Source organism: Arachis ipaensis, chromosome B7 (assembly GCF_059453495.1).
Source record: "Arachis ipaensis isolate K30076 ecotype BB chromosome B7, ASM5945349v1, whole genome shotgun sequence".
NCBI classification, from domain to species: domain Eukaryota; kingdom Viridiplantae; phylum Streptophyta; class Magnoliopsida; order Fabales; family Fabaceae; genus Arachis; species Arachis ipaensis.
The window spans coordinates 18,899,739-18,927,728 of NC_142442.1; the positions used below are offsets into that span (position 1 = coordinate 18,899,739).

A 27,990-nucleotide genomic window follows, 5' to 3' on the forward strand; every position below is an offset into this window, starting at 1 on the left:
TTTGATTGAGAAGTGTTAAAATGGTTAGATGTGGTTTTGGGAATTTTTAGTAAAGTGTCAATGTGTGAGTTGAGGATGGCTTGATGTGGATTTTGGTACATTTTGATTGATTTCAAAAAGGGTTGAAATTGGCATGTTTTGGTTGATTTTGAAAAGAGTTGAAAATGGCTTGTTTTGAAAATGGCACCTAGTGGTTTTGTATGAAAACATGGTTTTTGGGCATATTTTGACGGGACATAACTTGGACTACGGATCTCTGTTTTGTGCTAAATCTATTTAGAAATGAAATTGGATCCGGGATGTCCATGCCATTTGAAGAACGGGTGAAAAATGATTTAAAATGAGAAAGTTATGTCCGTCGGAAGATTGGGGGTTGAATCTGTAAATTCTGCAGCTTTTAACTTAGAATATTTTTAGCAGAATGACCCTCCACGCGTAGGCGCACTTGGCGCGTACGCGTCGTTCTTCAAGAAGGCACTATCCACGCATGCGCGTGGTGTGCGCGGGCGCGTCGATGCGCTGCACCAAATGCCCAGCTATTTTCCCGAGAGTTGTGCCAGAGTTGTGCCAGTTTTGTGCCTGGGGCGCAAGAGCACCCACGCGTACGCGTGGCTGACGCTTGCGCGTCGTTTGACTATTTTTCAACCCGTGCGTCCGCGCGTATGACGCTTGCGCGTCGATGAGTTTTGTGGCCATCCACGCGTGCGCGTGGAGTGCGCGTACGCGTGGCCCTGTTTTCATGCCAAAGTTGATTTTTGAGTTTTAAAAGCCAAATCTCATACTTCTAAGCCTCCGATCTCACCTCTTATGTATTAAATCATTCTGATATGCCTAGCAATGAGCTAGGGGATGTGGTAACTTGCGAGTGAAGCAAGGGGAAAAGTTATGATCAATAATGATCAAAGATAATTATATGAGATATGGAGGATGACGGTGGAAGTACCGTGTATGCCATGAGCCGGAGGGCTATATTTATTGATAAATGGCCCGTTCTTGATTGGACCATGAGCCAGATGGCTGAGTTATTGCCGGGTTACGGCAAAGCCATTATTGTTTATGGCTGAGTATGAATGCATACATGATTAATGAATGAATATGTTAAATGGATAATAATGAAAAAATATTTAAATGTGATGTGCGACCCCGGGTAGTAGGCAGTGGCGTTGTCCACTTGCTCCGGGTATGAGACGGGAAAGGAGGATTATGATAAACGAGTTTAATCATGGGGTTTTGAATAAATGTGTATTTGTGATACCTGGGTAGTAGCAAGGGTCGTGGTTCGTCCCGCTTGCTCCGGGTCATTGTCTAAGGATTGATAATAATGAAGGGTGATTATGAATAAATGTTTATTTGTGATACTTGGGTAGTAGCAAGGGTTGTGGTTCGTCCCACTTGCTCCAAGTTAATGTTTGAGATTTGGTAACAATGAATGTTGATAATATGAATTGAGATTGAATGAATATATGTTTGAGATGCCTGGGCAGTAGCAAGGGTTGTGGTTCGTCCCACTTGCTCCGGGCCAATGCTTGAGATACCTGGGTAGTAGCAATGGTTGTGGTTCATCCCACTTGCTCCAGGTCAGAGATTGCGACGCGTGGGTAGTAGCGGCAGTAGTGGTGAATCCACTCGCTCCAGGTTGAGCTTTTAGACACCCGCCTGGGTAGTAGCCGCAGTAGTGATTATTTCACTGGCTCTGGGTTGAGCGGGCAGTAGCAAGGGGGTTGTAGCTCAAACCTACTTGCTCCGCAAGGGGTGTTTCTGTCCAATGGTTAGCTACCAGGACATGTCGGGTTGGCTATATAACCGACAGATGATATCATCAGCCATAGGGCAGGCATTCATCATTTGCATTTGTTTGAATTGTTTGGGTTTGCCATTTGTCTTGGATTTCTACATCATATATGCCATGTTACCTGACTATATGCTACTTGTTCTACTTGTATCATGTTTGTGTATTACTTGCCTGTATTGCTTGTGTTTGTACAACTGAGAGGCCCCTCATTCTGGTGTCAGTGGGTGTGAGGGCTGTTCTTGATGGAATGAATTGATGATGCGATTGCATGATGATGTATTGATATAGAACTGCTGAGGCAGAACAACTGGTGATGGTTTTGCTTATGATTCTGAGTCTGATTCGTGGAAGAGTCAGCGAGTTGGGAAACATGTGAAACATGAATTGAATTTAGCACTCCCTTATGACAGTTGCCTATTCATGGATTAGCGAGAACCTAGGATGAATAATTGGTGAAGAAGTTTAGGATGCTTAGTGAGTTTTTGTTGCAGTACATTGAATTTATTTGGCACTTTTACCGTACTGGGAACCCATGGGCCCGGGGTTCTCATTCCGTATATATCTCTTATTTTTCAGATACAGGTCCAGGTGCTCAGAAGTGAGTTGTGGGTCGTCTGAGAGACGGCGAAGATCTTTATTTCCTCTACTTTGTGTTTTGATTAGAATCTCTCCACCTTTGTTTTGGAAAGTTTATATTATGTATTGAACTCTTTGAATTTGCCTATAGAGGCTCTCATGTTTCCTTCGGGAGAGATTAGGATATACTGTTGTCAACTAATTTCATAATGTACCCTAGCCGACCTAAACTTCGCGGGTCGCGACTAGTAGCTATTTACTTATGTTATATATATCTATCTGTTATCTATCTCTTAATCTCCTCTACGCCTTGTCCGTATATCGTTTTCGGCTTCATGGTTTATCTTTTGTTGTCGAAACGTGAGAGATACGTCTTCGCGATTTTATTTCTACTCTTTTCAGGCTTCTCGATTAATACTCCTTTCGAAATTACCTATATTTATTTATTAAAAATCCACCTGAGAGTCGTACCACCGTAATATCATTGACTTATGACTCGAGCATAAGAATTTGAATATTAGGGTGTTACACTATTCATATATTTTTTGTAAATATTAAAGTTATCGATGCTATATTTCTGACACTAATATATTTTTCTCCTTAACTACTATACAAGATGTGTTTTTATACATACTTTTGTTAAACTTATAATATATATATATATATATATATATATATATATTGGCATTAGACACTTAGCCTAAGCAGATGGATATTAGTAAGCCTTTTTTATGGTATTAGATATATTAGTTCTTCTTTTTGTTTGGGTTTGACTTTAGCTTTATAACCTTACAGATACAATTAGGAATACTACTTTAACATACAACATTTCAATTTTATTGAGTATTTTCTTTTCAATAACTACACTAGATAACCCCTTTAGTTATCATTCTCCTTTAGTCATAATACACTTTTTATAATTTTTATATCTCTGACAATTAATTTATAATACTATTAATTTACTAAAGCTCACTGATACTTTATATAATAATTTTTTAGTATTCTGATTGTTTTTACAACTACAATGACACATTAAGTTTCTAATTTATTTCTCTTCTCAACTAATGCCTTCATGCTTAGAAGCATTTGGTATTTCTCTTTGCTCTGTTCCTATTTTACCCTCTTTTATTTGTTTAATCAAAGTTTATGAATTTGATATCAAAAGACACATCCATTTTGGAGTATTTTTTTAATTGAGTGTCATGGTCATCATTGACTACTATTTGTCAATAGTTACTTCCATACACTATAAAAAAGGCGCTAATTTGCGAGGATTTTTTTGGTTTTGAGGCAGTTTTTAACCCCGCTAGTTGCGTAACGGCGGTTTCATAAATTGACAGAGTTAGGTGTCCTGCAATTTAGTTATAGGAGTTTTTAAAAAATCGACGCTATTTCAAATTTAAATTGCGGGGATTTTTTGCCCTCCGCAATTTGTGGCGGTTTTTAGTATATTGCGTCGGTTTCCTAAAGCATCCAACCACCTTATTTTATAGCAGTATTGCTTGAGGTTGTGGGGGGTTTTAAACCCCTGCAAATTATGTAGACTAAAAACTATTTTTCTATTAGTGGGAGTTGTAAACCACCTCAATTTGAAAAGCACTGCACAAATAAAATTGCCATAATATTTTTATTATGCATATATATGCTTTTTTATTTTATAAGATATTAATAGATAAGAAAAATTTTAATACTAATAAAATTATTTAAAATATAAATGTAATTCATAACCTATTGTAATAAATAATAACTTCTTTATATTACAATAAAATGCATAATATCTTAATCAACATTGTCTTCATATATCTAATGCTAAAAATTAAACAAGTTAAAATTCAATAAATTCACAACCACCACTAACGAGTTCACTACCTGAATAAGTTTGTTTAGTAAATAAAATGCAATATAATACCCTAAAAAATGTTCAAGACTTAACAACTAATCATTCTTTAAATCAGCTCTAAACAATGTCTTCACGATTTTCATTGCTTTCGCCTTATGATGTTCTTCCTGTTGTTGGTGTAATAGTTTCATTCTCAATATCATTAGCCTAAAATAAATTTAAAAAAAATGTCAACATAAAAAGAACCCACATTTATGGCACTATAACAATAATTCAAATGAAAAAAATCTTTTAAAAAAGTCATTAACCTTTTCAAATGTCAAAATTTTCAACAACAAATTGAAAAGAGTAGGGGTGTGAGGTTAGAATATACGAGACTAACAATGTTAGAACATTAGCTCAATATAACAATTATTATTTATCATAATCTTCAAAGTGATTATTGCAACATAAATTCGACAAGAAAAGGTAATTTATCTGAGCTCCGTGGTCAAATATAATAGTAAGTTCAACAGGAATTCTTCCTTCTTTAGAAAGGAAATAAGTCTTTGCAGTCAATGTTCCATCAAATTTAGACTCCAAACGTTTAAAATCAGCTTGGGAGTAATTGGTAGAAGACATTGAAGTTGAAGAATTAGCTAACTGGCTATGACGATTGGCATTTCTAAAAGTAGTAGTAGGTGTTGCTCTCATTCCCATGCATCGCACCCTACCAAAATGCTCCTCCCCAAACACTTTGCCAATAGCATCATTTGTGGATGGTCCAAATTCATCTTTCTCATTTTGAGTCATAAGTAGTTTAATTTGTTCCTATAATTGAGATTTAAACAACGAAAATATAACAAAATAACAAGATAATTAATATTAGCAAGATACTATCCCAAATTAGGCACAACATTAGCAAGCAATCTTCCTCTTAATTCAAATATCTAAAAATTAACTAGTGATGAATGATGATCTTTACTGAAATCAAATAATAATAAAGTGAGTATGGACATCAAATAAATAATATTTCTATTCAAGATTTTCAAGTTAATAGTATTCTTATTCAGATCAGAAAACAAAGAGAAAAGAAGAAAGAAAACAATTAAGTCAGTCTTGCTTTTAGAAAACCTAGGACGTAAGTAAAATGTTGAATATTTAAAATTGAAACTAGAACTTTAAACCTGGGACGTAAGTGAAATGTTGAACATTTAAAATTGAAATTAGAATTTTATAAAGATTTATAGGAAAAACTAAAGATGGTGACCATGATGTTACTTGTGATTTTTTTTTTATAGTTTGTTCATTCTGCTATATATATATCGCATATGGGAACACTGAGCCAAAGAAACTACTTAATTACACGAGTGATGAAAAAGTTACCTGGGTGGTAAATCACTTCAACCATTTAAATCTATGTAAAATTGTAATGAAGGATGGATCACTAGTTTCTAATAATCTAAATTTTCCTTTGAAACCAAAATGAGTCACTATGTCTATAAATGGAAATAAAAAGAGTATATATTACTACTAAAACTCATTGTATGAAATGCTAATCCAAGCTTGTGAGTGTGTTTAGTTTTTAATTAGTTGTTTAGTTTAATTAAGCATAGCAATATCCGCATTGTTTCACAATGTAATCCGGGTTTGGTTTTTTATTGTATCAATGGCGGCACAAAGGTATATTTCCTTTTGGACACTTCAATTGTCTTACCTAAGAATTACGTTCAAATCGACAACAGCTACATCTTCTCTAAACACTCTTTAACTATTACTATGTCATAGTAATTGATTAACGATGACAATTCTCCAAATTAAATTAACTAAACTATTTTATTCTTTTAATTAATTAACATCTCTGTTTGTTGTAACACCCTAACTATCAAAATGTCATGCTTCCGGCTGCGCCACTCTGATAGCTCGGGTATTACGACTCTTAAAATATTTAATACTAAAATATAAGCCTGTTAAAATCTTAAACCGAATTTTCAAAACATACATCCATACTTTTCAATACAATTTACAATACTTACAAATAATATATATATATATATATATATATATATATATATATATATATATATATATATATACATCATACCAATATATAAACTTCACAAGGAGGGGTCCTTGGTTCGAAACTTGATGAGTGCATGCGCTGGAGCTTTTCCTTGGTTTTCTTGTGGTGCCTTGCTCCTTGCTTCCTCTAGGTGCTGAGTTCGAATCCTGGATGATGCATTTGGCCATTTTTGGCTTATTTCCTCTTGTGATTAGCGCTCCCCCAACCCCCTTTGGTCATGGGTTCAAATCTTGGAGAATGCACTTGTCAAACAATTTCCTTGAATTTATTTGGATGCATGCCCGATAATGCTCACTTGGTGAGCTGAGCTTGGTCTTTCCTTTCCTTGTTTCTTGGCCTCATATTGTGCTCAGCTCACAAAGTGAGCAAAGCATTGTGCCTTGGTTCCTTGAGAGAAAATGTAGCGCTCCCTTGGTGAGCATGGTGCTCTTGGAGTGAGCTTCATGGTTTTCCTTCATTGTTGCGCCACACTTCTTCCTTCCTTGGCCACACTTTTTCTTCCTTGGGCCACGCTTCTTAGGCCACGCTTTCTTCTTTTCTTCTTTTCTTCACCTACAATTAATCAAAACAACTAATCAAAGTATCACCAAATTCACAAGGTTTATAAATCATAAAAAATCAATGAAATTTAGCCTAAACCTCATGATTTAGCATCAATTAAATGGTGGTTGTTTGATTCAAAGAAGTCATGCATTTCCATTCCAAATTACGTACTTAGAATGCAAGAAAGTGTATAAAACCTAATAAAAACAAAGAAAAAGGCTAGTGAAACTAGGCTAAGATGACTTGTCATCAAACGGCAGAAGAAGAGGCTCACAACAGCAGTGATAGGTCGCGATGAGAGTGACAATGGCGGCTCACAACAAACACGACGCCTCTCCCTCTCTCCGGCTGGTTCTCCTTCAGCATGACACTCTCCCTCTCGATGGCGATGCACACCTGCGGCTCCATGGATGGCGACAGAACTTCGGTGGCACAACCCCCAAACTGCGGTAGTGGCGGCGACTACTGGACACAACGCCTGTTCTTCGCGCAGCTCTCTCTCTCGATGTCACCTCCCTCTCGTGCGAGACTCTCCTCTTGGTGGAATCGACCGCGACGATGACCCAACAGTGGTGGTGGCGGGTCAGTAGCGCTCTACAAACGGCGATGCATGCGATGAAGACCACAGTGGTTATGCGAGATAGGGCAGAGCACGGTGGCGGCGTGGCAGCAGCCCTCCCCTGGTGGGCGTGATCCTCTCCCCAGACTCTCTCTATCTCCGGTGTGTGTGTGTTGTACGTTAGTGTGGGTGTGTGCTATGAGGAAGAAGGAAAAGGGGAATGGCGGCTAGGGTTAGAGGAATTAGAGTTAGGGTTGTATTTTGGGGATTTTGGGTTAATCTTGTAACACCCTAATATTCAAATCCTTATGCTCGAGTCATAAGTCAATGATATTACGGTGGTACGACTCTCAGGTGGATTTTTAATATATAAATATAGGTAATTTCGAAAAGAGTATTAATCGAGAAGCCTGAAAAGAGTAGAAATAAAATCGCGAAGACGTATCACTCACGTTTCGACAACAAAAGATAAATCGTGAAGCCGAAAACGATATACGGACAAGGCGTAGAGGAGATTAAGAGATAGATAACAGATAGATATATATAACATAAGTAAATAGCCACTAGTCGCGACCCGCGAAGTTTAGGCCGGCTAGGGTACAGTATGAAAGTAGATGACAACAGTATATCCTAATCTCTCCCAAAGGAAACATAAGAGCCTCTATAGGCAAGTTCCAAAAGAGTTCAATACATAATATAATCTTTTCAAAACATAGGTGGAGAGATTCTAATCAAACACAAAGTAGAGGAAATAAAGATCTTCGCCGTCTCTCAGACGACCCACAAACTCACTTCTGAGCACCTGGACCTGTATCTGAAAAACAAGAGATATATACGGAATGAGAACCCCGGGCCCATGGGTTCCCAGTACGGTAAAAGTGCCAAATAAATACAATGCACTGCAATAAAAACTCACCAAGCATCCTAAACTCCTTTTCACCAAGTATCCAGCCTAGATTCTCACTAATCTATAAATAGGCATCTGTCGTAAGGGAATACTAAATCTAGATCACATCTCATATGACTCCCAACTCGCTGACTCTCCCACGAATCAGATTTCAGAATCATAAACAAAGCCATCATCAGTCGTGCTGTCTCAGCAATTCTATATCTATATATCATGCCCTCCCTGGAACTAGTGAAACCACATCACTGCGTCTACCCAGGGAGCTCAAATCATCTCAACTAATGATCACCATCATCATGCAATCGCATCATCAATTCATCTCATCAAGAATAGCCCTCAACCTCCACCGACACCAACATGAGGGGCCTCTCAGTTGTACAAACACAAGCAATACAGGCAAGTAATACACAATTAGGGTACAAGTAGAACAAGTAGCACATAATCAGGTAACTTAGCATATATAATGTAGAAATCCAAAACAAATAGGCAAACCCAAACAATTCAAACATATGCAAATGATGAATGCCTGCCCTATGGCTGATGATATCATCTGTCGGTTATCAAGCCAACCCGACATGTCCGGTAGCTAACCCGGGCACAGTCTCTCTGTTGCGTATTAATATCATTAGAGGGAATATGTGCCCTGTCACCATTAGAGGGTATCTGCGCCCTGTCGCCATTAGAGGGTATCTGCGCCCTGTCGCCATTAGAGGGTATCTGCGCCCTGTCGCCATTAGAGGGTATCGGTGCCCTGTCACCCTTACAACCAGAGAGAAAACACAAGCATGCTTACATTCAACATTTTTCATTATTATTCATTTATCATATTCGTTAATTTATCATATATGCCTTTATACTCAGCCATAATCCATAATGGCTTTGCCGTAACTCGGCAATAACTCAACCACCCGGCTCACAGTTCAATCCAGAACTAGCCAATTTATCAACATGGCTCTGCCGTATCTGGCAAGAACTCAGCCATCCGGCTCATGGTCCAATCAAGAACCAACCATTTATTAATAAATATAGCCCTTCAGCTCATGGCATACACGGTACTTCCACCGCCATCCTCCATATCTCATATAATCATATCTGATCATCATTGATCATAACCTTTTCCCTTGCTTCACTCGCAAGTTACCACATCCCCTAGCTCCTTCCTCATTGCTAGGCATACCATAATGATTTGATACATAAGGGGTGAGATCGGAGGCTTAAAAGTATGAGGCTTGGCTTTAAAAACTCAAAAATCAACTTTGGCATGAAAATAGGGCCACGCGTACGCGCACTCCACGCGCACGCGTGGATGGCCAAAAACTCATCGACGCGCAAGCGTCATACGCGCGAACGCGCGGGTTGAAAAATATCCAAACGGCGCGCAAGCGTCAGCCACGCGTACGCGTGGATGCTCTTGCGCCCAGGCACAAAACTGGCACGACCCTGGCACAACTCTCTGGAAAATAGCTGGGCATTTGGTACAGCGCATCGACGCGCCCACGCACACCACGCGCACGCGTGGATGGTGCTTTCTGGAAGAACGGCGCGCACGCGCCAGGTGCGCCTACGCGCGTAGGGGTGTTCTGCTAAAAATTTTCTAAGTTAAAAGCTGCAGAATTTACAGATTCAACCCCCAATCTTCCGACGGACATAACTCTCTCATTTTAAATTATTTTTCACCCGTCCTTCGAACGGCATGGACATCCCAGATCCAATTTCATTTCTAAATAGATTTGGCAGAAAACAGAGATCCGTAGTCCAGGTTATGTCCCGTCAAAGTATGCCCCAAAACCATGTTTCCATACAAAACCACAAAGTGCCATTTTCAAAACAAGTCATTTTCAACTCTTTTCAAAATCAATCAAAACATGCCAATTTCAGCCCTTTCTTTGAAATCAATCAAAATATACCAAAATCAACATCAAGCCTCCTCAACTCGCACGTTGACACTTTCTCAAACTCAAACACATTTACATATCATATACTCTTTCTCATGCCAAATTTCAACAACACTATTTCCAATCAACCATCATTATACATAATCAATATCGTACTCACTATCACGTGGCTTTACCCACAAATCAACCTTAATCATTCCTCAAGCATATATCACGACAAACATATCTCTAATGCATCATCATACCATCAAGGCATCAATAATCATAATCACATATATGACCATATAATATATCTCAACCAAAACCAACATACCTCATCTATATAATTGCACCCAAATTTACCAAATCCCATACCTCAACTCCTCAAACCTTATTATTCAATAACCAACCCAATCATTCATATATTCATTATCTGAAATTCATCCAATCACTTGTGTCATCATACAATGCACACATCAACTTACCTTTCTTACCTTTTTTTGGCCTCCGGCCCAAAATCCACGGCCTCCGGCCCAATATCATAATTTAAATGCATAAACCACAAATCAATACTCATTACCCAGTACATCAAATTCTCAATACACCAAGCATACAAGGCCACACAATTCTCAACCCAAATCATTAATTCACATTACATACCAACTATGCATATTAGCACCAACCATTTACACAATCCAAACTTAATCCTAGGGGCATTTAGCCTAGGAATTCTCATCACAACACACGGTACTTAAATGAAACTTAAACCGTACCTCTTGTAGCCAAACCAATTGATCCTCTTCTTTGGAAGTCTTCACCAACCTTAGCTCCAAGCCTCACCAAAGCTCCTCAAGCAATACCAATCTCCCAATTGTGCACCAACATCACCAAATACACTAACATAACCAATATCACATACATACATCAACCTAGGGCTCATAAAAATGACAAGTCACAAGGGTTTGAGCACTTCTTACCTCAGCCCATATGAAGTAGGGATAGAACCCACTTAGAATCCATGTTGGAGTATCCCTAAACACCCAAAATCACAAGATTTCAACACTAATTACCCAAAAACGTGTAACAGTGGGGAATTTCGAAAACTGGGCAGAGATGAATGGAATACTCACCACAAAAGTTAGATAGAATTGTAGAGGATGAGAAGAGCGACGCGTGACCGCAAACGGCTCGTCAATCGGAGCTCCGTAGCTCAAGTTATGGTGGTTTGAAGATCAAAGAGAGTTAGGTTTTCTCTCTTCTCTTCTCTCTTCCCAATTTCAGCGCCCAACACCCCTTCTTTAGGGCAAAATGAGCTGAAATGCTCATAACTAATGTTTATATATGTTGGGTCTTGGGCCCACTTAGGCCCGGTTCATTTATTTTTGCCCATTGACCCAATTTTGGGCCAAAACCTTTAAGATTAGCGCTCTAAATTGCACTTTAAATATTTCTACCTTCCCTAATTATAGTTCCTCATTTATTAATCTTATTTACCCATAATCAATTTCCTCAGCTGTAGTACCAGACAGATCTCAGCCGGTACTGCCGGTCAAAATTCCACTGCGCGCTTTTACGCAGAAAACTATGTTTTCCGACTCGAAAAAATTCACTGAATCCAAATATCATATTTGAATTATCAAATTTCAATTGCCAAATCTTCCAACCATATTCGCTCTTATTTAACTTATTATTTAATTAATTTCGGTTAGACCGGTTATTACAAATCTGAAATCTAATTAAATTTCTAAAATTACTCTAAAATATTATTTGTTGTATCAAAATACTAATTGGTTTAAAATCAAATACTCTAATTGAATTTATAAGGTAATATAATTAATTTTCTTTATTTATAAAACTTAAAGATTAAATTATAAAAATATCAATTATTTCAAATAAATTATATAAAAACTCTTGTTATTCCATGATTACTGATTTTGTAATTTAAATATATAAAATTATTCAATAATTATGAGAGTAAGTAAAATTTCTAATTTAATTATCAAAAATTTAATTTAATTACTTTTAATAAAATAATATCTAAAAATAAAGACTTTAATGAATAAATAAATTGAAATTAACTCATAATAATATTTTTCGAAAATTTTGGGTCTTATATCTGTATTCAAAAAGAGATTGAAAATTGCAAAAATGGAGAGATGAATCATTGTGGGAAGTGGAGAACAGGGGAGAAGTATTCAAAGGTTGTGTTCCATATAGGATTCATCAAAAACAAGTTAACGTAATGTCAGCTAGTATCGTTGGAGAACAAAGATGTGTGATTAATTTTAGGAATTGTCTCCACACAAAGCAATTACTACATCAAAAGTAATGAAATTAAACTTAAATTTAGAGACAAAATTTCATCATATTGTGATACAAAACTATAATCAGAAGGGGGATAATTAGTTCATAAACCCTATAGTTCCCATCTCTATAGACTATCATATACATACCTTTGCATAGAAGAACACCTGCAACTATGAACGCGAACAACATCAGCAATGGAACCCGAACAGTAGGAGCAACACAAACGCGAATAGTTGCATTAACCGGAACGCGAACAGCAACAGGAACACGAACGTGAGTTCCAGTGGCGCGGCACAACCCTGACAACAGGAGCAAGCAATGAAGAAATGCAAATAATGAAGAATGACTGAATGAAGAAGCAATTAAAATATGACAAGAGTGGGAGTAGAAAATTGTGGGAGCAAAAAATGGTGGGAGCAGGGGAATTAAGTCTTGCAGGAAGAAAGGTTTTTGGCTATGCCCTTGCCAAATTGTTTGGGGGAAATGCTTTTATTTTGAGGGGGTTTTTAAAATCCTAATATTTAAATTAAAATAAAATCTGATGTTAATAAAATTCTTAAAAAATAAAAGATAATTTTCTGTTTTTAAAGTTAAATTTGTAGGATTTTTTTAAAACCTCCATTAACAAATTCCAACAATATAGCCATTTTGTAGTGATATTCACTTCACATTCAGATAGTTAACCAAAGACTCTTATATGCAGGGAATCCTTTGTGTGTTAATTCGTAGTTATTACCAATATTCAGGGATGATTATAATTTGAACGTTAAATTGGCTAGAGCAAAAAGGACGAGTATTATCAAACAAAAGAGATTAAGAGGTCATATACAACAGGATGATTTAGTTTTATTAAATCCTATATATCTAATTTAGTTATTTCTTAAATTAGTGCTTATATTTATCCAGATAATTTTCATTATATTCTCTCTTTTTGGTTTTGTACATGTTTTAATTACTAAATACAATCAACTTGCTACCATATAAGAGAGATACATCAACTTTATATTCACAGTTTACAACCTCAGCTACATTTTTAAGTGAACATGGATATACTTATGTTAATTCTATATCAGGTGGTTCTCATTCTGATCCATCAAAAGCACATTTTATTAGTGTGGAGAAGCCTTTATCAAGCAGTCAACATAATAACTATTCCAATTTACATAATTCGATGACACCTGATGGTTAGTGTACAATTTTGTTGCGTATAAACAAGGACAGCGTTCCTCATCAAATTTTCTTTCTGCCTTCTTTAAGATTAGATAATACTTATGTTTTTTCATTTTTTTTCTATTGCCTACACTATATGTCTATTTATATGTTCATGCAGTTCACAATGTTTTATTTTTGTGGATCAAGCAATACTCCTCAGCTTCAACTAAGAAATAGTAGTGATGGAGGCCAGGAACCTGTTAGTGATAATTTCAAAGGAAAGAGGATAGTTATAGCATATAGTTACCAACACGGTTCAAGTTTCACAAAACATAATTTATCATCTATTTCTCAGCCCAATGTTATAAGGACTCCACTTTCCAACATATCTAATGGTTAGTTCCTGTTCAGTTATTTTTGGTTCGTTGTGGGAAACATATATGAATTTATTATACAGATCTCTTCTTTTGTTTTTAAAATTCTTATATGGTTCAAAACATTTTGTTCAGTTATTTTTTATTCATTGTATGAAACATATATGAATTTATTATATAGATCTCTTCTTTTTTTTTTTAATTCTTATATAGTTCAAAAAAATTTAGAACATTTCTACATAACATACGCAACTCATCAGATAGTTCAGCACAGTTTCATCAAGTTCAATTGATAAATTCATCAATAATAAAAGATAATAATTTATACAAAACCAGGAGATCAAGTATTTCTTCAAATATTATTCTTTTTTCAAACAATACCAGTACAGACAAAGACTATCATGGAGGAAGTTCTTCTTACACGAAGAGATTATTAATCAATTTTCACTTCTTGGTATCTTATAATTTTAATTAATTTTATGTATAACAGAACTTTTTCTTATATAAATATTTTAATTATTGAAATTTAATTACATGTAGGAGGAATACCAGAAATCATAAGTCTTTAATCCAACAGTCAAATCAAATAATTCTATCTGTAAGGAGGAGGTGTGGTTCTTCACTTTTTAATAATGTAATGTTAAATAATTGTGATTATTCAACTCAATACCAACAAACCAACGAGAGAGACAATGACATTAGATCGTATTATTTTGAAGGTACACTTATTTTTATAGTTTTAAGGTACACTTACTGGTTATAGAAAATTATCATTTATGTTATATTCAATTAATATTATAAATCTCATGTTAATGTAGTTGTTGATGGTTTTGATGACATAAATATTGATGCTGAGCTCATGCCAGATATATTTGTAGATTATAATTGTGGTAATTTTTACACTGTTATATTTTTATAAATTTTTTTGAAAGAATTACTCTAAAGGACTATTAAAGAGATTTAATTACCAAAAAAGATTTTTAGTACAAATAATTATTAAGAAGAATTAATTTTATTTTGTAATGCTTAGGGAGAAGGACCAAATCTTTTTTATAGAGAAACATATTCATAGGTTATTTTTTGTTTATTTTTTTATAAATATTTTTTTAAATTATCTATCATACCCAGACCCTTATTAATTTACTTTTATCTATAACATAAATTTATTGTTGCAAACCATCAATTTTCTATTAATAATTCCTTTTTAACTTTTAATGTAATTCTTTTATTATTGTTGTGATAAAATATATGACCTCCATAATTTAAAATTTTTTTAATATTAAATTTGTTTACTTTCTAGCTATTTCCTTTTTTTCTTTCTTTCTTCTTCTAACACTGTTTTTATCGTCAAATTAATTTCTAGGTTTTACTTGGATTTATACTTTAAATTTGTATCTTAAATAACCTCACTATTTCATTAACACCCCATACCAAACACAACAACAACAAAATAATATAAACTAAAAGAGAACTAATATTAATTAAATATAAGAAGAACAAATAAACAACTTCGGTCAATAATAATTAGTTAGTATCAACATAAAATCTATTATATCCTATTTAATTAACAGCTCTAGATCTTCTTCATATTTCAATACAAGTAAATATAATCCTTTTTGTTAAAAAAAATTGTTCACAATAAATTTCAAAGCTTGAGACATAGAGTGAAAATTTTATTTCTTACAATGCGCTACATATTAATTAATTTGTTTATTTTCAAGAGAATATCAAATGTAATGAAATAATGGGATAAAATTTTGTTATAGATGAAAGTATACGAATAAAGATTTGCGTATGATGGACAATTAAAAAGAAAATGTATTTACAAAAAAAAATAAATAAGAAAAAAAATTTAAAGATATGTTTGTCTTTTTTAAAAAAGATTTGGTCCTTCTCTCTAAACATTACATAAATTATTCCTTCTTAATAATTTTTTTATAGTAAAGATCTTTTTTAATAATTAAATCTCCCTAACGGTCCTTTAGAATAATTTTCTCTTTTTTTAATATCCTTATAAATTTATTTAACTGATGTCTGTTTAAAATCCTCATTGATTAATGCTAGATGATGATGTCATATTTACTGATCAAACAGAATAGATATATGTTGAGAAAGATATGTTTCAATTTCCAATTAACCATTTAGGTTTATTGTATAAATTTTTTATTATTTACTATTTATTTATTTATATATTATTTTGTTGTAGACACCTGGGATTCTAGCAATCCATCAATTGAATGTGTATTTTGTGGTGCTCTTATGTGGGACTTTGAGAGACTTTCTAAATCAAACAACAGCACAATTCCGCACTTTGGGTTTTGTTGTATGGATAATAAAGTTTAACTACCTTTGCTTGATTCTCCACCTCAAACACTAACTAAGTTGCATTTTCAAGATGATGAAAGAGGAAGACACTTTCAAAAACACATCAAAATGTTTAATTCAATGTTCTCTTTCACATCTATGGCTGGTAAGATTAACCATCAGATCAACAACAGGACTGTTCCACCATTATTTGTATTAAGTGGCCAGAATTATCATTCTATTAGTAGTTTAATTCTTCAAGAACATGAGAAACCAAAATGAAATCAATAATAGGATTAATGCTATCAGGTAAATATTTATGTACTTAAATACTCAACTATACTATTAGTAAATAAATGGCAATGTCGTAATTTATCAGTTGTTTCTGTATGGAATAATTTTTTACATGTTTTATGTAAGTCTATAGAGTCAATGTCTCCAATTAAATTTGAGATTGTAACCATGTTAAAAGATATGCTAGATAACAACAATCATCTAGCTAAGTCATTCCGTTTTGCAAGGGATAGATTCAAGGAGTCTAATTTCGTTGATATTAACTTAAAGTAGATTAGACGCAGGGATAGGGATGGCAAGAGATATAACCTACCAACAGCATCAGAGGTTGCAATTTTAGTTGTCAGTGATCTAGACGAGTCATTGATGGAGAGAGATATAATCATTGAGACCAAATCAAACCACTTGAAAAAGATAGATGTAACACATCCTTTGTACCTTGCTCTTCAATATCTTTTAATATTTCCTTATGGTGAAGATGGATATAGGATTGGTGTTGAAGCTGCAGCTTGATACAATACTGATGGTTTGAAAAAATGAACTACAATTAGCATGAGAGAATTCTTTGCTTTTCGTTTACAAATGAACCATCAAGAATCCCAATTTTGCTAAGTTCACGTAAGCTTTTTAAATAGTTTTTGGTTGATGCTTATACTATGGTTGAGGCTGATAGCCAAAATTATTTTCAATTCAACCAACCTAAACTAAGGGGGAAGAATTTTTACAAGTTTTTACATGAATCATTGGTTAGAGGTGAAACTAATGTCATTGCAACTGGACAGCAAATTGTACTCCTAAGTACTTTTACTGGTGGTCCACGATACATGTTTAATAATTGCAAGGATGCCTTTGCAATTTGCAAGTATTTTGGTTACCCGAATTTTTTGCTACTGTGAGGTGCAATCCTGAATGGAATGAGATAAAGAAGTTATTAAAGGGAACTGGTCTACGTGCTGATGACTGTCCTGACATTATCTTTTGAGTCTTTAAGATAAAGCTCAATCAATTAATCAGAGACTTTAAGGATGGTTCAATTTTTGGTAAATTATCTGCATGTAAGTTAAAATAAATTATCTGATAAATAAGTATTCTTCTTAAGTTGCAACTTATACCTTATTTGGTTATTTTTATCATCTTTGCTAGATGTTTGCACCCAAATTTCAGAACAGAGGTCTTCCGCATGCACATATTTTATTGTTCATGCATCCTATTTCTAAACCTAAATCTGCAGTTGATATTGACAAGTTTATGTCTGCTGAGATACCTAACAAGAGCAGAAGACCAAAGTTATATGCAGTGGTGGAGAAATTCACGGTTCATGGCCCATGTGATAAGTATAACAACAAAAGCCCATGCATGCTAAATGGTATATGTTCCAAATATTTTCCAAAACCATTTAGAGCTAGGACCATAATTGACGAAGCAGGTTTTCCAAAGTACAGGCGGCTTGATAATGGCAGAACAAAAAGAAAGAAGAATATCATCCTTCATAATTCCTACATTGTTCCATACAACCCATCACTTTTATTAAAGTATGGATGTCACACTAATGTTGAGAATACTTGCCAGACATTTGCAATCAAATACCTCTTCAAATATGTTCACAAGGGCAATAATCAAGTTACTGCTTCTTTTTACCAGACTTCAGAAGATGGTAACATTGTCCCAGTTGTTGATGAGATTCAAAACTATTATGATTATATATCTTTGTGTGAAGCAGCTTGGAGATTATTTGGCTATAATATATAAGTTAAGGAACCTGCTATTATTAGACTTTCCTTTCACTTACCTGAAGAGAATCCTATTGTTTTTTCTTACTCGGAGAACATGGAGGATGTAATTAGGCACACAAATGGAAAGCTCACAAAACTATAAGCATGGATGCTTGCAAATAGGCAATATCCTTATGCTAGATCACTGACATATACTTAATTTCCTATAAATTTTGTTTGGAAGGATGATATTTTAATGTGGTTTCTAGAAAACAAGAATTCTCTATTGGGAGGTTAACTCATGTTCCACGTATGAATTCTGAGAATCACTACTAGTGTCTACTATTTAATATTCAAAACGGATACAGAAGTTTTAGTGATTTATGTACTGTTGAAGTTGTTGTATAAAGCACATACAAAGAGGCATGTTATGCACTTGGACTACTACAAGACGACAAAGAATTTATTGATGCTATAATTGAAGCAAGCACATGGTTATCTGCTAATTATGTTCGTGATCTCTTTGTTGTTTTACTCATATCTAATAATATTTCATGCCCAGAATTAGTATGGAAAAAATGTTCAATCAATTTTCTGAAAATATTTTGTCTTCTCAACGCCAATTTCATCGATCTCCATGTATTATTTCATCGATCTCCAAGTAAATACATGGCAATGTTTATTTTTGTATATATTTATTATGTTGTTTAAATCAATTACTATCAGGAGCTTACTTTATTATGTCTATTTTAGATATGTAGTTAACTGATGAACAAATAGCGAACTTAACTCTAGCTAGGATTGAAGAGTGTAACACCCTAACTTTTAGCACATTATGATCGCACTAAAAGTTCAGGCGCTACCTACCTCTAATCCTTTAATGACATACTATATTTATTTAATATTGAGCCTTCGCGAATATAAACCGAATCTTTAATTTAAGAAATCATAAAGTTTTTACTTTAAATCTTTTAATCACACAATTATATATGCACATAATATTAAATACATAGTCTTATTTACAATTTCTCAAATACAAGTCCTACCACTCTAAAAATCAAAACAGTAATTATCGAGGGGAAAAATCTAATAACTAAAACAAATTCATAAAGTACAATCATACATAATAAACTTGTGGTTTAAATGCGACTTCGCGCCAAAGCTTCCTGAACCTGTGACTGAAAAGAAAATCTGTAGAGAGTGAGAACATCTTCCTCACAGGTTCTCAGTAGGAAAGGGAATACCATCAAAATAAAGAAATACTTGCAAATAAAATTAATTTCATTACAGAAACCGTTTATCCTTAAAATAACCTTTTGGAAAAGCTTTGCGAAAAAACTTACTTTGAACAGTCGTAAAGAAACTCCTTTAGTTTACAAATCAGTAAGATGAATAGTTTAAAGAAATGAAAAGGACCAAAGACGTGCCTAAAGGCTTTCTACCCAACTTACATCGCTCTTCCCTATCCAACATATACATAAATTGGAGTAATAAGGCAACACCTAGTCCATCCCGTTTCAACCTCCATCACCACATATCAGAAACCACCCTCATCACGCCTCCACCAAAAAGGGTCTCTCATATAAACATACACATACAAGGCAAACAAAGAAATCACAGGTAGGATTCAGGTACAACAAGTAAAACAAGTAGTAGATAAACATGGCTAAACAATTAGGCAAACCAAACCAAATGCAGACTCAATCAAAACATACAAATACATATGATGCATGACTGTCCTATGGCTGATGATATCATCTGTTGGTTATATAGCCAACCCGAGATGTCTTGGTAGCTAACCATTGGACAGTCCCTCTGTGCGCGCATCCTCAAGCTAAAAAATATTCATGGAAAAAAATCCAAGCTCAAATTAATATATATGCATGCCCATGGGGGAACTCCGGGAGTAAAGTACCCGATCTCATCTTACGACAAAAGATCAACAGAGTATCGAGTCTCAACCTGGAGCAAGTGGTGGTAAGTCACTGCGTCTACCCAGGAAAACTCGTGTCTCAAATAATTCAAATTCATCACTATTCTCATTACCACTATCATCATCTCATTCAATATAATCTCAATATTTACTTATCTCAACTTCAATCATAACTCTCAACATACTCATCAACAACTGTGCCAAAATCCTACTCCTGCCCTTTATCATTTACCGTGTGAGGCTTGGACCATTACATACAACTTGTGGGTATGAGGTCTCTAAATACGACACTCTAGACTCGAAGTCAAGGTTGTGTACTAACTCAAAATAAAACATAATCTTTCATAGCTAACAACAATCTAACTCAATAAGGCATAACTTCTTCAGTCTCATTAAATCATTTCTCTTATTAGTCACTTTATATATATAGACAAGCCAAACGTCTCTAAATCCTCAATTTTAATATAATACTCCCAAAGTCCGCAATCATTATCACAAGAATTCTTATAAATCAAAACTCAACTACATCCTTTCCCAAGTATCACTTTTTCCTTCAAGTCCATCATCTAACTCCATTAACATTATTTTCTCTCACACTTCCTAAACCCGAACCCATAGTTTGATAAAGTAATTTGCCTTTTTAAAATTTCAATTAATTAATTAAATCTCTTTTCGTCGTTATTTAAAATTAGGCAAGTTAAATCATAAACCGTTTTCACAAATTGAAATCTTGGAACTTATTTCTCGTTTAAACCAAATTTCCAAAACTCTTTAAATTTTTTACGAAAATTTCGGCAAAACCTCCCCTAAAAATTGGAGGTTACCACCCTTCACAGTTTCCCTCTTTTTAACCTCAACACAACAAAACCAGCCTTTCAATTTAAGGTTTCCAAATCCGTCATTCAAAATTGATCATTATCGATTTCAATCAAAGAAAACCAAAATTCAACATATTCAATCCATTTCTCCAGAAATTCAGAAATCAACTAATTCAACCACAAACACAACCTTTCAATCACAGTAGAAAATTATTTAATTCATAGACATTCATTTATTTGCATTAATCTACTAAACTTATCAGGTATTTAAAGCCCAAAATATTTTTTATTTTTAAAACAATCCCCTACCTCAAGGAATCAAGCCCGCAACGATTTTAACACTATAATTCCATTTTTCCTCGACCCGCAACAGCGGCGGCTGCATCCATAGCTCTGTTTACCTCTGCAACAACACAAACAACTTTTATTTCAACCATGCAATTACCAAAACTCGACCCTAGAACGTTAACATCGTAAAATTCTTAATTACAGATAACCAGAACGATAGCAATGATAGTTTTAGAACAGGGTTAACTTACTGCAACAAAAGAACGAAGCAGCAGCCTACGAACTGACTCAACAGCAGCTCTGACAGCAGCCAAAAGCTCCGGTAGTTCAGCAGCAACCTTAATTTTGACATGCAATCATCGGAACTCAACCCTACGATACCAAAATCTCAACATCTTTAACAAATTAACAGAAAACTAAATTTTGAGGGTTCCGAAAAAGAGAAATTACCGTGCTCAGGAAGAACACCGGGACAGAGCAGCGGTAACTCTGATGGTGGCGCTGACAGTGATGGCTCCCTCCGGTGACTACCCAACAGCAGTGGCAGCGGCAGTGAGCTTCAGCGGTGACGGTCTCAGTTTTGATGGCAACAGCTCACGGAGACAGGGACGCTCCTCCGCGACAGCAACGACGGCGCTAGCGCAGACTCCACGAATGGCGACGAGCCTCCACGGACCCCCTCTCTTTCCGTCGCATCTCCCTTCCGCGACGGCGTAGCTAGCAGCAATGAGGACGAACGGCGTGGGTGACGGGTTCGGCGGCGACCAGCTGGCGGTGGCTCCTTCACTCTCCTCTCCTCCCTTTCTCCCTTCACTTCCCTCTCCTTCTCTTCCCGTTTCTCTCTTCCCGTTTCTCTGTGTGTGTGTGTCTATATTTTTGGGAAGGGAATGGCTGAATGGCGGTAGGGTAAAGGGGTTAGGGTTTTTAATTTGGGAATTTTGGGTCTTATAAAGAGAAGATGCAAGCGAATGACAGATCTCTTAGGCTATGTTTGGTTAGAAGGAAAGAAATAAAGAGGAAAGAAATAGAAAAGAAAGAAAGGAAAGAGAAAAAATTGAGTGGATTTTTATTTTCTTTAGACGTGTTTGGATGAAAGGAAAATAAGAAGGAAAGAAATAGTATAAAGAGATAATTTTACCCTTATATTATAAAATATATTGAAAAAAGTAAAGGGGTAATATTGGAAGTAGAGAGAGAGAGAATCAATTTTCTCTCCATTTTCTCTCCATTGTTGGAAGAAAAAAAAATAGTGGACCCCACCAATATTTTTCCATCCATTTTCCTTCCTCTCCCATTTCTCTCCTCAATCAAACAAGGAAAAATAACTATTTTCCTTCTAATTTCTTTCCCTTCCTTTTCCTTCCTCCCATTTTCACCTCAAACAAACATAGCATTAAAGAGTTTAATAACATGCCATATCCATCTGACGAAGTCATTGATGGTCTTGATGACCACTTCATGATGGATGAGTTAAACTTTAATTGGATATCTCTTAAACTCAAGCTTCAAAGATGCTTACAAACCATAACAGATGAACAAAAAATGCATTTGATAAGATTTTAAATGTTGTTAATAGTGGAGTTGATGGGTACTTCTTCGTGTGTGGTTATGGTGGTACTAGAAAGACTTTCCTATGGAGAACTCTTTCTGCTACTTTTAGAAGCAGTGGTCAAATTGTCCTCAATATTGCTTCCAGTGGTATTACTATTCATTTTGAATTTAAGATTCCATTCAGCATAAATGAGGACTCTATATGCCACATAAAACAAAGATCCTCACTAGCTAGATTGGTTTGTAAGGTCAAGCTTATTATATGGGATGAGACACCTATGTTGAAAAAGCATTGCTTTGAAGCTCTTGACAAATGTTTTAAAGATATTTTGTGCAATGAATCTTATTTTAATCCTAATTTACCCTTTGGCAGTAAAGTTGCTATATTAGGAGGTGATTTCAGATAAATTCTACCTGTAATACCAATGGGCTCGCACTATAACATTGTACAATCTTCAATAAATTCATCGTATCTCTAGCCATCTTGCAAAGTTATTTGGCTAAGAACAAACATGAGACTTATAGAGGGAGGTAGCTTACCTGAAGATGAGAAATTAAAGTATTTTTCACAATGGCTAATAATCAAAATTGGAGAAGGGTTGGGCGATAATTCAACTGATAGTGAATCTGAGGTTATTATTCTCGAAGAAATACTCATTGATAATAACACCAATGGTTTTGCAAAATTAGTAAGCTTTGTTTATCCGGACTTATTACTTAATATCAATAATTCTATATATTTCAAGGAGCGCACAATCCTTGCTCCAACACTTGAGGTTGTGCACGATGTAAACAATATAATGATGGGTTATCTTACTGGAGAAGAAAAGGTTTACATTAGTTCCGACTCATTATACATTGAAGAAGGAAACATGGAATCTGAATTGGATACCATCACCACTAATGTGTTGAACTCAATTAATTATTCTGGATTACCTACCCACCAATTTAAACTCAAAATAGGTGTACCTGTTATGCTATTACGAAACATTGATCAATCTAAGGACCTTTACAATGGAACTAAATTGTAAGTAAGACGATTAAGTAATCATGTTATTAAATGCATTATATTGACATGTGACACAGCTGGCCAAGTTGTTCTCATTTTTAGGATGAGCATAATTTCAAATAATGAGACACTTCCATTTAAGTTTAAATAGAGGCAATTTTTTTTTTATTGTGTCCTTTACTATGATAATTAACAAATCGAAGGTCAAACACTTTATATGGTTGAACTTTTTCTGTCAAGATCGGTATTTACATAGACAATTATATGTTACATTATCAATGGTGATGAAATCGATAGATGAGTTAAGAGTATTAATACAGAACAATAGTTCAATCTCCAATAAGTGTACTTTAAATATTGTATATAAAGAGATATTTAATAATGTATGAAATTATTTTAACACAACTCTCAAAAAATTATGCGTTGATTTGAGATCTATAAAGCATCATATATTTTTTAGATGGTCTAAATTAATACGCCAAATTTTTAGTTTATTAAAAGACTACAGTAATATAATATGAAGCTTGAAATATATTAGAAAATATTAATTTATCAGTAATTCTATTGTTTATTAGGCAAATATAACATACATAATATTTATTTTTTCATCATGTACTGTCTCTATATAGCATTCCAAATTATTATGTAAATAATATAAAATAATAAAAAAAAAACTTTTTATGGTACGACGTTATCCTTTTTATATATAATAATTTCAGATTATTAATAAGATTTATTATTTATAACTTTTTAGGAATTTAATTATACTGTTTTAATATCATTATTTTACTATTTTTGTTTTAATACATACTTTTAAAATCCTTCCCTTAATAGAAAATTCTACTTTAAGTTTTTAATAGTTCTGATAGAAAAAATGAGTTTAAGTTTAGCTTTGGACGGAAGAATTTTGCTTAGTTACAAATAATTTGGAATACTTTGCATATTTTCAATCAAGTATTTTGTTATTGCTGATGAACATGTTTTTTAATTCCATGTATTCCATGTATAAGGATCTCAAGATTACAAAACTTAATCATGTATTTTCAAGTTACAGATTTTTTAATTAGGGTTTTGCCTGTGTAATATGAAAATATGCAAATACCAATCCTAAACCCCAAATTATTTAACATATAAGGGATGATTTTATTTTTCTAATTCTCACTAGAAATCTGTTTATTTTATTTAGTTCGATTAATAATGAACATTATGTTATGTATGTATAATTTATTTCGATTATGATACACATAATGTTATAAAGACTTAATGTAATTTTTAATTTCAGTGCTTAGCACGGGTTCATTCACTAATAAAGAAATCACAGAACACCAAACATGACTACCTGAGTTAATCCCATGTTATCCCACGCTCTCTCTGTCAGCATTGCAGCCTATATAAACTCCAACCATTCTTGAGTCCTATCTTAGGTTGCTGATCTCCAAAAGGATTTGCTTATACTAAAAAATAATAGAAAAACTATCATGCGTTGTTTACGTATATTTATTTATTTACCATGCAAAAGTGCCAATAATAAAATAGCTAATTCAACAAACAGGTGGCTAACTTATAATTTATAAATATTACAAAATCCTAGAAGCAAGCAAAAAGTTTAAAAAGTACCCATGATGCCCTACCCGCGGATACCCAACCCGGTCCAACCCGTTCGGGTAGAGTAGAATACCCTACCCGCTGCGGGTAGGGTAGAGTACGGTCCGGGTATGCCTGCGGGTAGGGTAGGATACGGGTTTAGGGTGTACCCTACCCTACCCTACCCGCACCTCAAATATAACACATATTTTATAAAAATTAGGTATATAATGAAGGAAGTGAGAGTTAAACGCACAACTTCTCTTATGTAATGACTTACAATAAGTGAACAACAACTAAACTAGTTAGTTAATTTAGTAATTTAGAGCATTAGTTTGTTATTTTTTATGTTATTAATATGTATAAAATTTGAAATGATTGAATTTTATATTTACTTTGAAAAAAATTGATATTTCTGCGGGTAGGGTAGGGTAGGGTAGGGTAGGGTTTAGAACTTTAGGGTGCGGGTAGGGTTAGGGTTGAGAGATTCTCAACCCGCGGGTAGGGTAGGATAGAGTTTTAATAGAATTTTCAACCTCCAGGTAGGGTTAGGGTAGGGTCCAAATCCTACCCATTGCCAGCCCTAGTAGTAGGTATAATATGTTAACAATAAAATAAATTATCATATGTTTGTCCAATTTTTAGAAAATTATCCGAGGATTTTGGGCTATTTATTATATTTGAAAATAAAATTATATATAATTTAACTCATTTTAAACATGTTTAATATATTTTAATGTATATTTTATATTGATATTAATTTTAATATTAACTTAACATAATTGTATTAAAAAATACGTAGGTGAACTCATCAAATCCAAAATTAGATTTTCTCAAATTTATTCTTTTTATTTTAAATTTTAATTTTTTTATTTGTTTATTTTTCTTTTAAATTTTAGAAGAAATATGTATTCAACTTATATTTATTTGCATAATTTATTATAACGTAATTATTTATTAAATATATAGATGGATTAGAGATATAATACGATTAATTTTTCACTCTTTTTTACACATAATAGATTCTCGAACCCAAACTCTTTAAAAGACCAGCCTTTCATTATAAATCTAAAGATTTTTTCCATTTTTTCAAAATAAAAATTTGACTTTCGCATTTTAAAAAAAAAAAAAACATTTTCACCGCATTCTGGTTGCAAAGCTCCTTCATAAGCTGAGACATATTACATATATAATATGCGAATATTAAATTAATCATTTTTAAGGGTATTGTTAAATAGAAGAGCGTGTGCTTCTTCTATTAACCAAACTAACTTGGTTAGCTTAATAGTTAGTTTATTAGTGTACTTAAATAAATATTAGGAGTTTAAATTTTGTCTTATATATATAATAATCTATTGGTGCATAACAGATTAATCATTAACATGTTAAATTAGAGAATATCGTACAGAAAAAAACTTCTCTTAACCAAATATTGAACGTCCAGTCTGTTTTTACTTTTTAGTATAGAAAAATGTTAGGTGAGATGCCCTACCAATTAAAATGCTTAGAAATTAATTAATGATGAATTAATTATCATGTTTGATACCTATATATGGTGAATATTTTTTACGTAAAAAATATTTTTTTTTCTTTGTTAACACCCTATAATTTTTAGAATAATATTTGATCGATCATGTAATTAAGCTCTGCACTCTCACCCTAATTTCATATTGTTGAATGTTTTCATGATAAACTAACCTCGATTAGATCAGATGTGATGTTTTTATGATGACTTAAACTAAAAGCGTGTAGGGATAGACAGAACCCAGCAAGATGACAAAATATTTTCTCAAAGTTTACTAAATTTACAAAATAATTATTAAATTTTATATCAATTTAAGTTCTTAAATTGGTTTTCATTTCTTTTGGTTGTTGGAGACTGAAGTATCGACCCTCATACACGGTTTTAGTTCCATTTTTCTAATAATTAATAAATAAAAATATTATGTACATACAAAAAATTAATTATATTATATATTTATATATAAATACAAATACTTTTATTTAATTTACTTTTAATATATATTTTATATTTTAATATATATTTTATATAAATAATTAATTTATTAACTAATTTTTTATGTGCACGTAACATAGTTGATAGTCCTTAATAAATATTTAGCCTCATCAATTAAAAAAAAAAAAAAACTAATATTACAACTTGTTCTTCGGCAGAGAGATGTTCAGTTTGATTGGATTTGGCGGGAAGCTGTTGTAGATAAGTTAGCTAAATTTGGGACGATGCAAGAAGCAATTCTAAGCATGTAATTTGAAGTTTGAACTGCATTTTGATGCAGGATAACCGGCTAGGTTTTTTTTGTTTTCTTTTGAGATGTTTAGGCAACAAAAACAAAATTAATAGTCTCAAAACAAACTAAATCTAAAAGAATAAAACTCTACATTCAATTAAAATACTTAATCAAGTCTAATCAAGTTATTATAATAACTTTTCAAATCACGCCTTTCCTTTTCCTTTTCTTTCTCCTTCTCTTTCTCCTTCTTCTTCTTCTA

General features: G+C 33.8%; 1 protein-coding gene and 1 long non-coding RNA gene across 2 annotated transcripts; one reads left to right on the forward strand and one right to left on the reverse strand.

Annotated features, from left to right (window-relative positions):
- Positions 1 to 7,895: 7,895 nt before the first annotated feature.
- On the reverse strand, positions 7,896 to 11,791 carry LOC148550498 (uncharacterized). Its single transcript, XR_015892315.1, has 2 exons — positions 10,927 to 11,791; positions 7,896 to 8,186 (listed from the first exon to the last, which is right to left on the reverse strand). It is a non-coding gene; the product is annotated as an uncharacterized LOC148550498 (long non-coding RNA).
- An 11,607-nt stretch (positions 11,792 to 23,398) lies between these two features.
- Positions 23,399 to 23,917, forward strand: LOC107606825 (uncharacterized). The gene has a single exon (XM_016308840.1). It carries the CDS (start codon positions 23,399 to 23,401, stop codon positions 23,915 to 23,917), a length of 519 nt encoding a protein of 172 aa, XP_016164326.1.
- The last annotated feature ends 4,073 nt before the right edge of the window (positions 23,918 to 27,990 follow it).

Excerpts from the sequence above, each read along its gene's own strand:
- LOC107606825 (XM_016308840.1), top strand. The coding sequence starts at position 23,399 with ATGAGACTTATAGAGGGAGGTAGCTTACCTGAAGATGAGAAATTAAAG.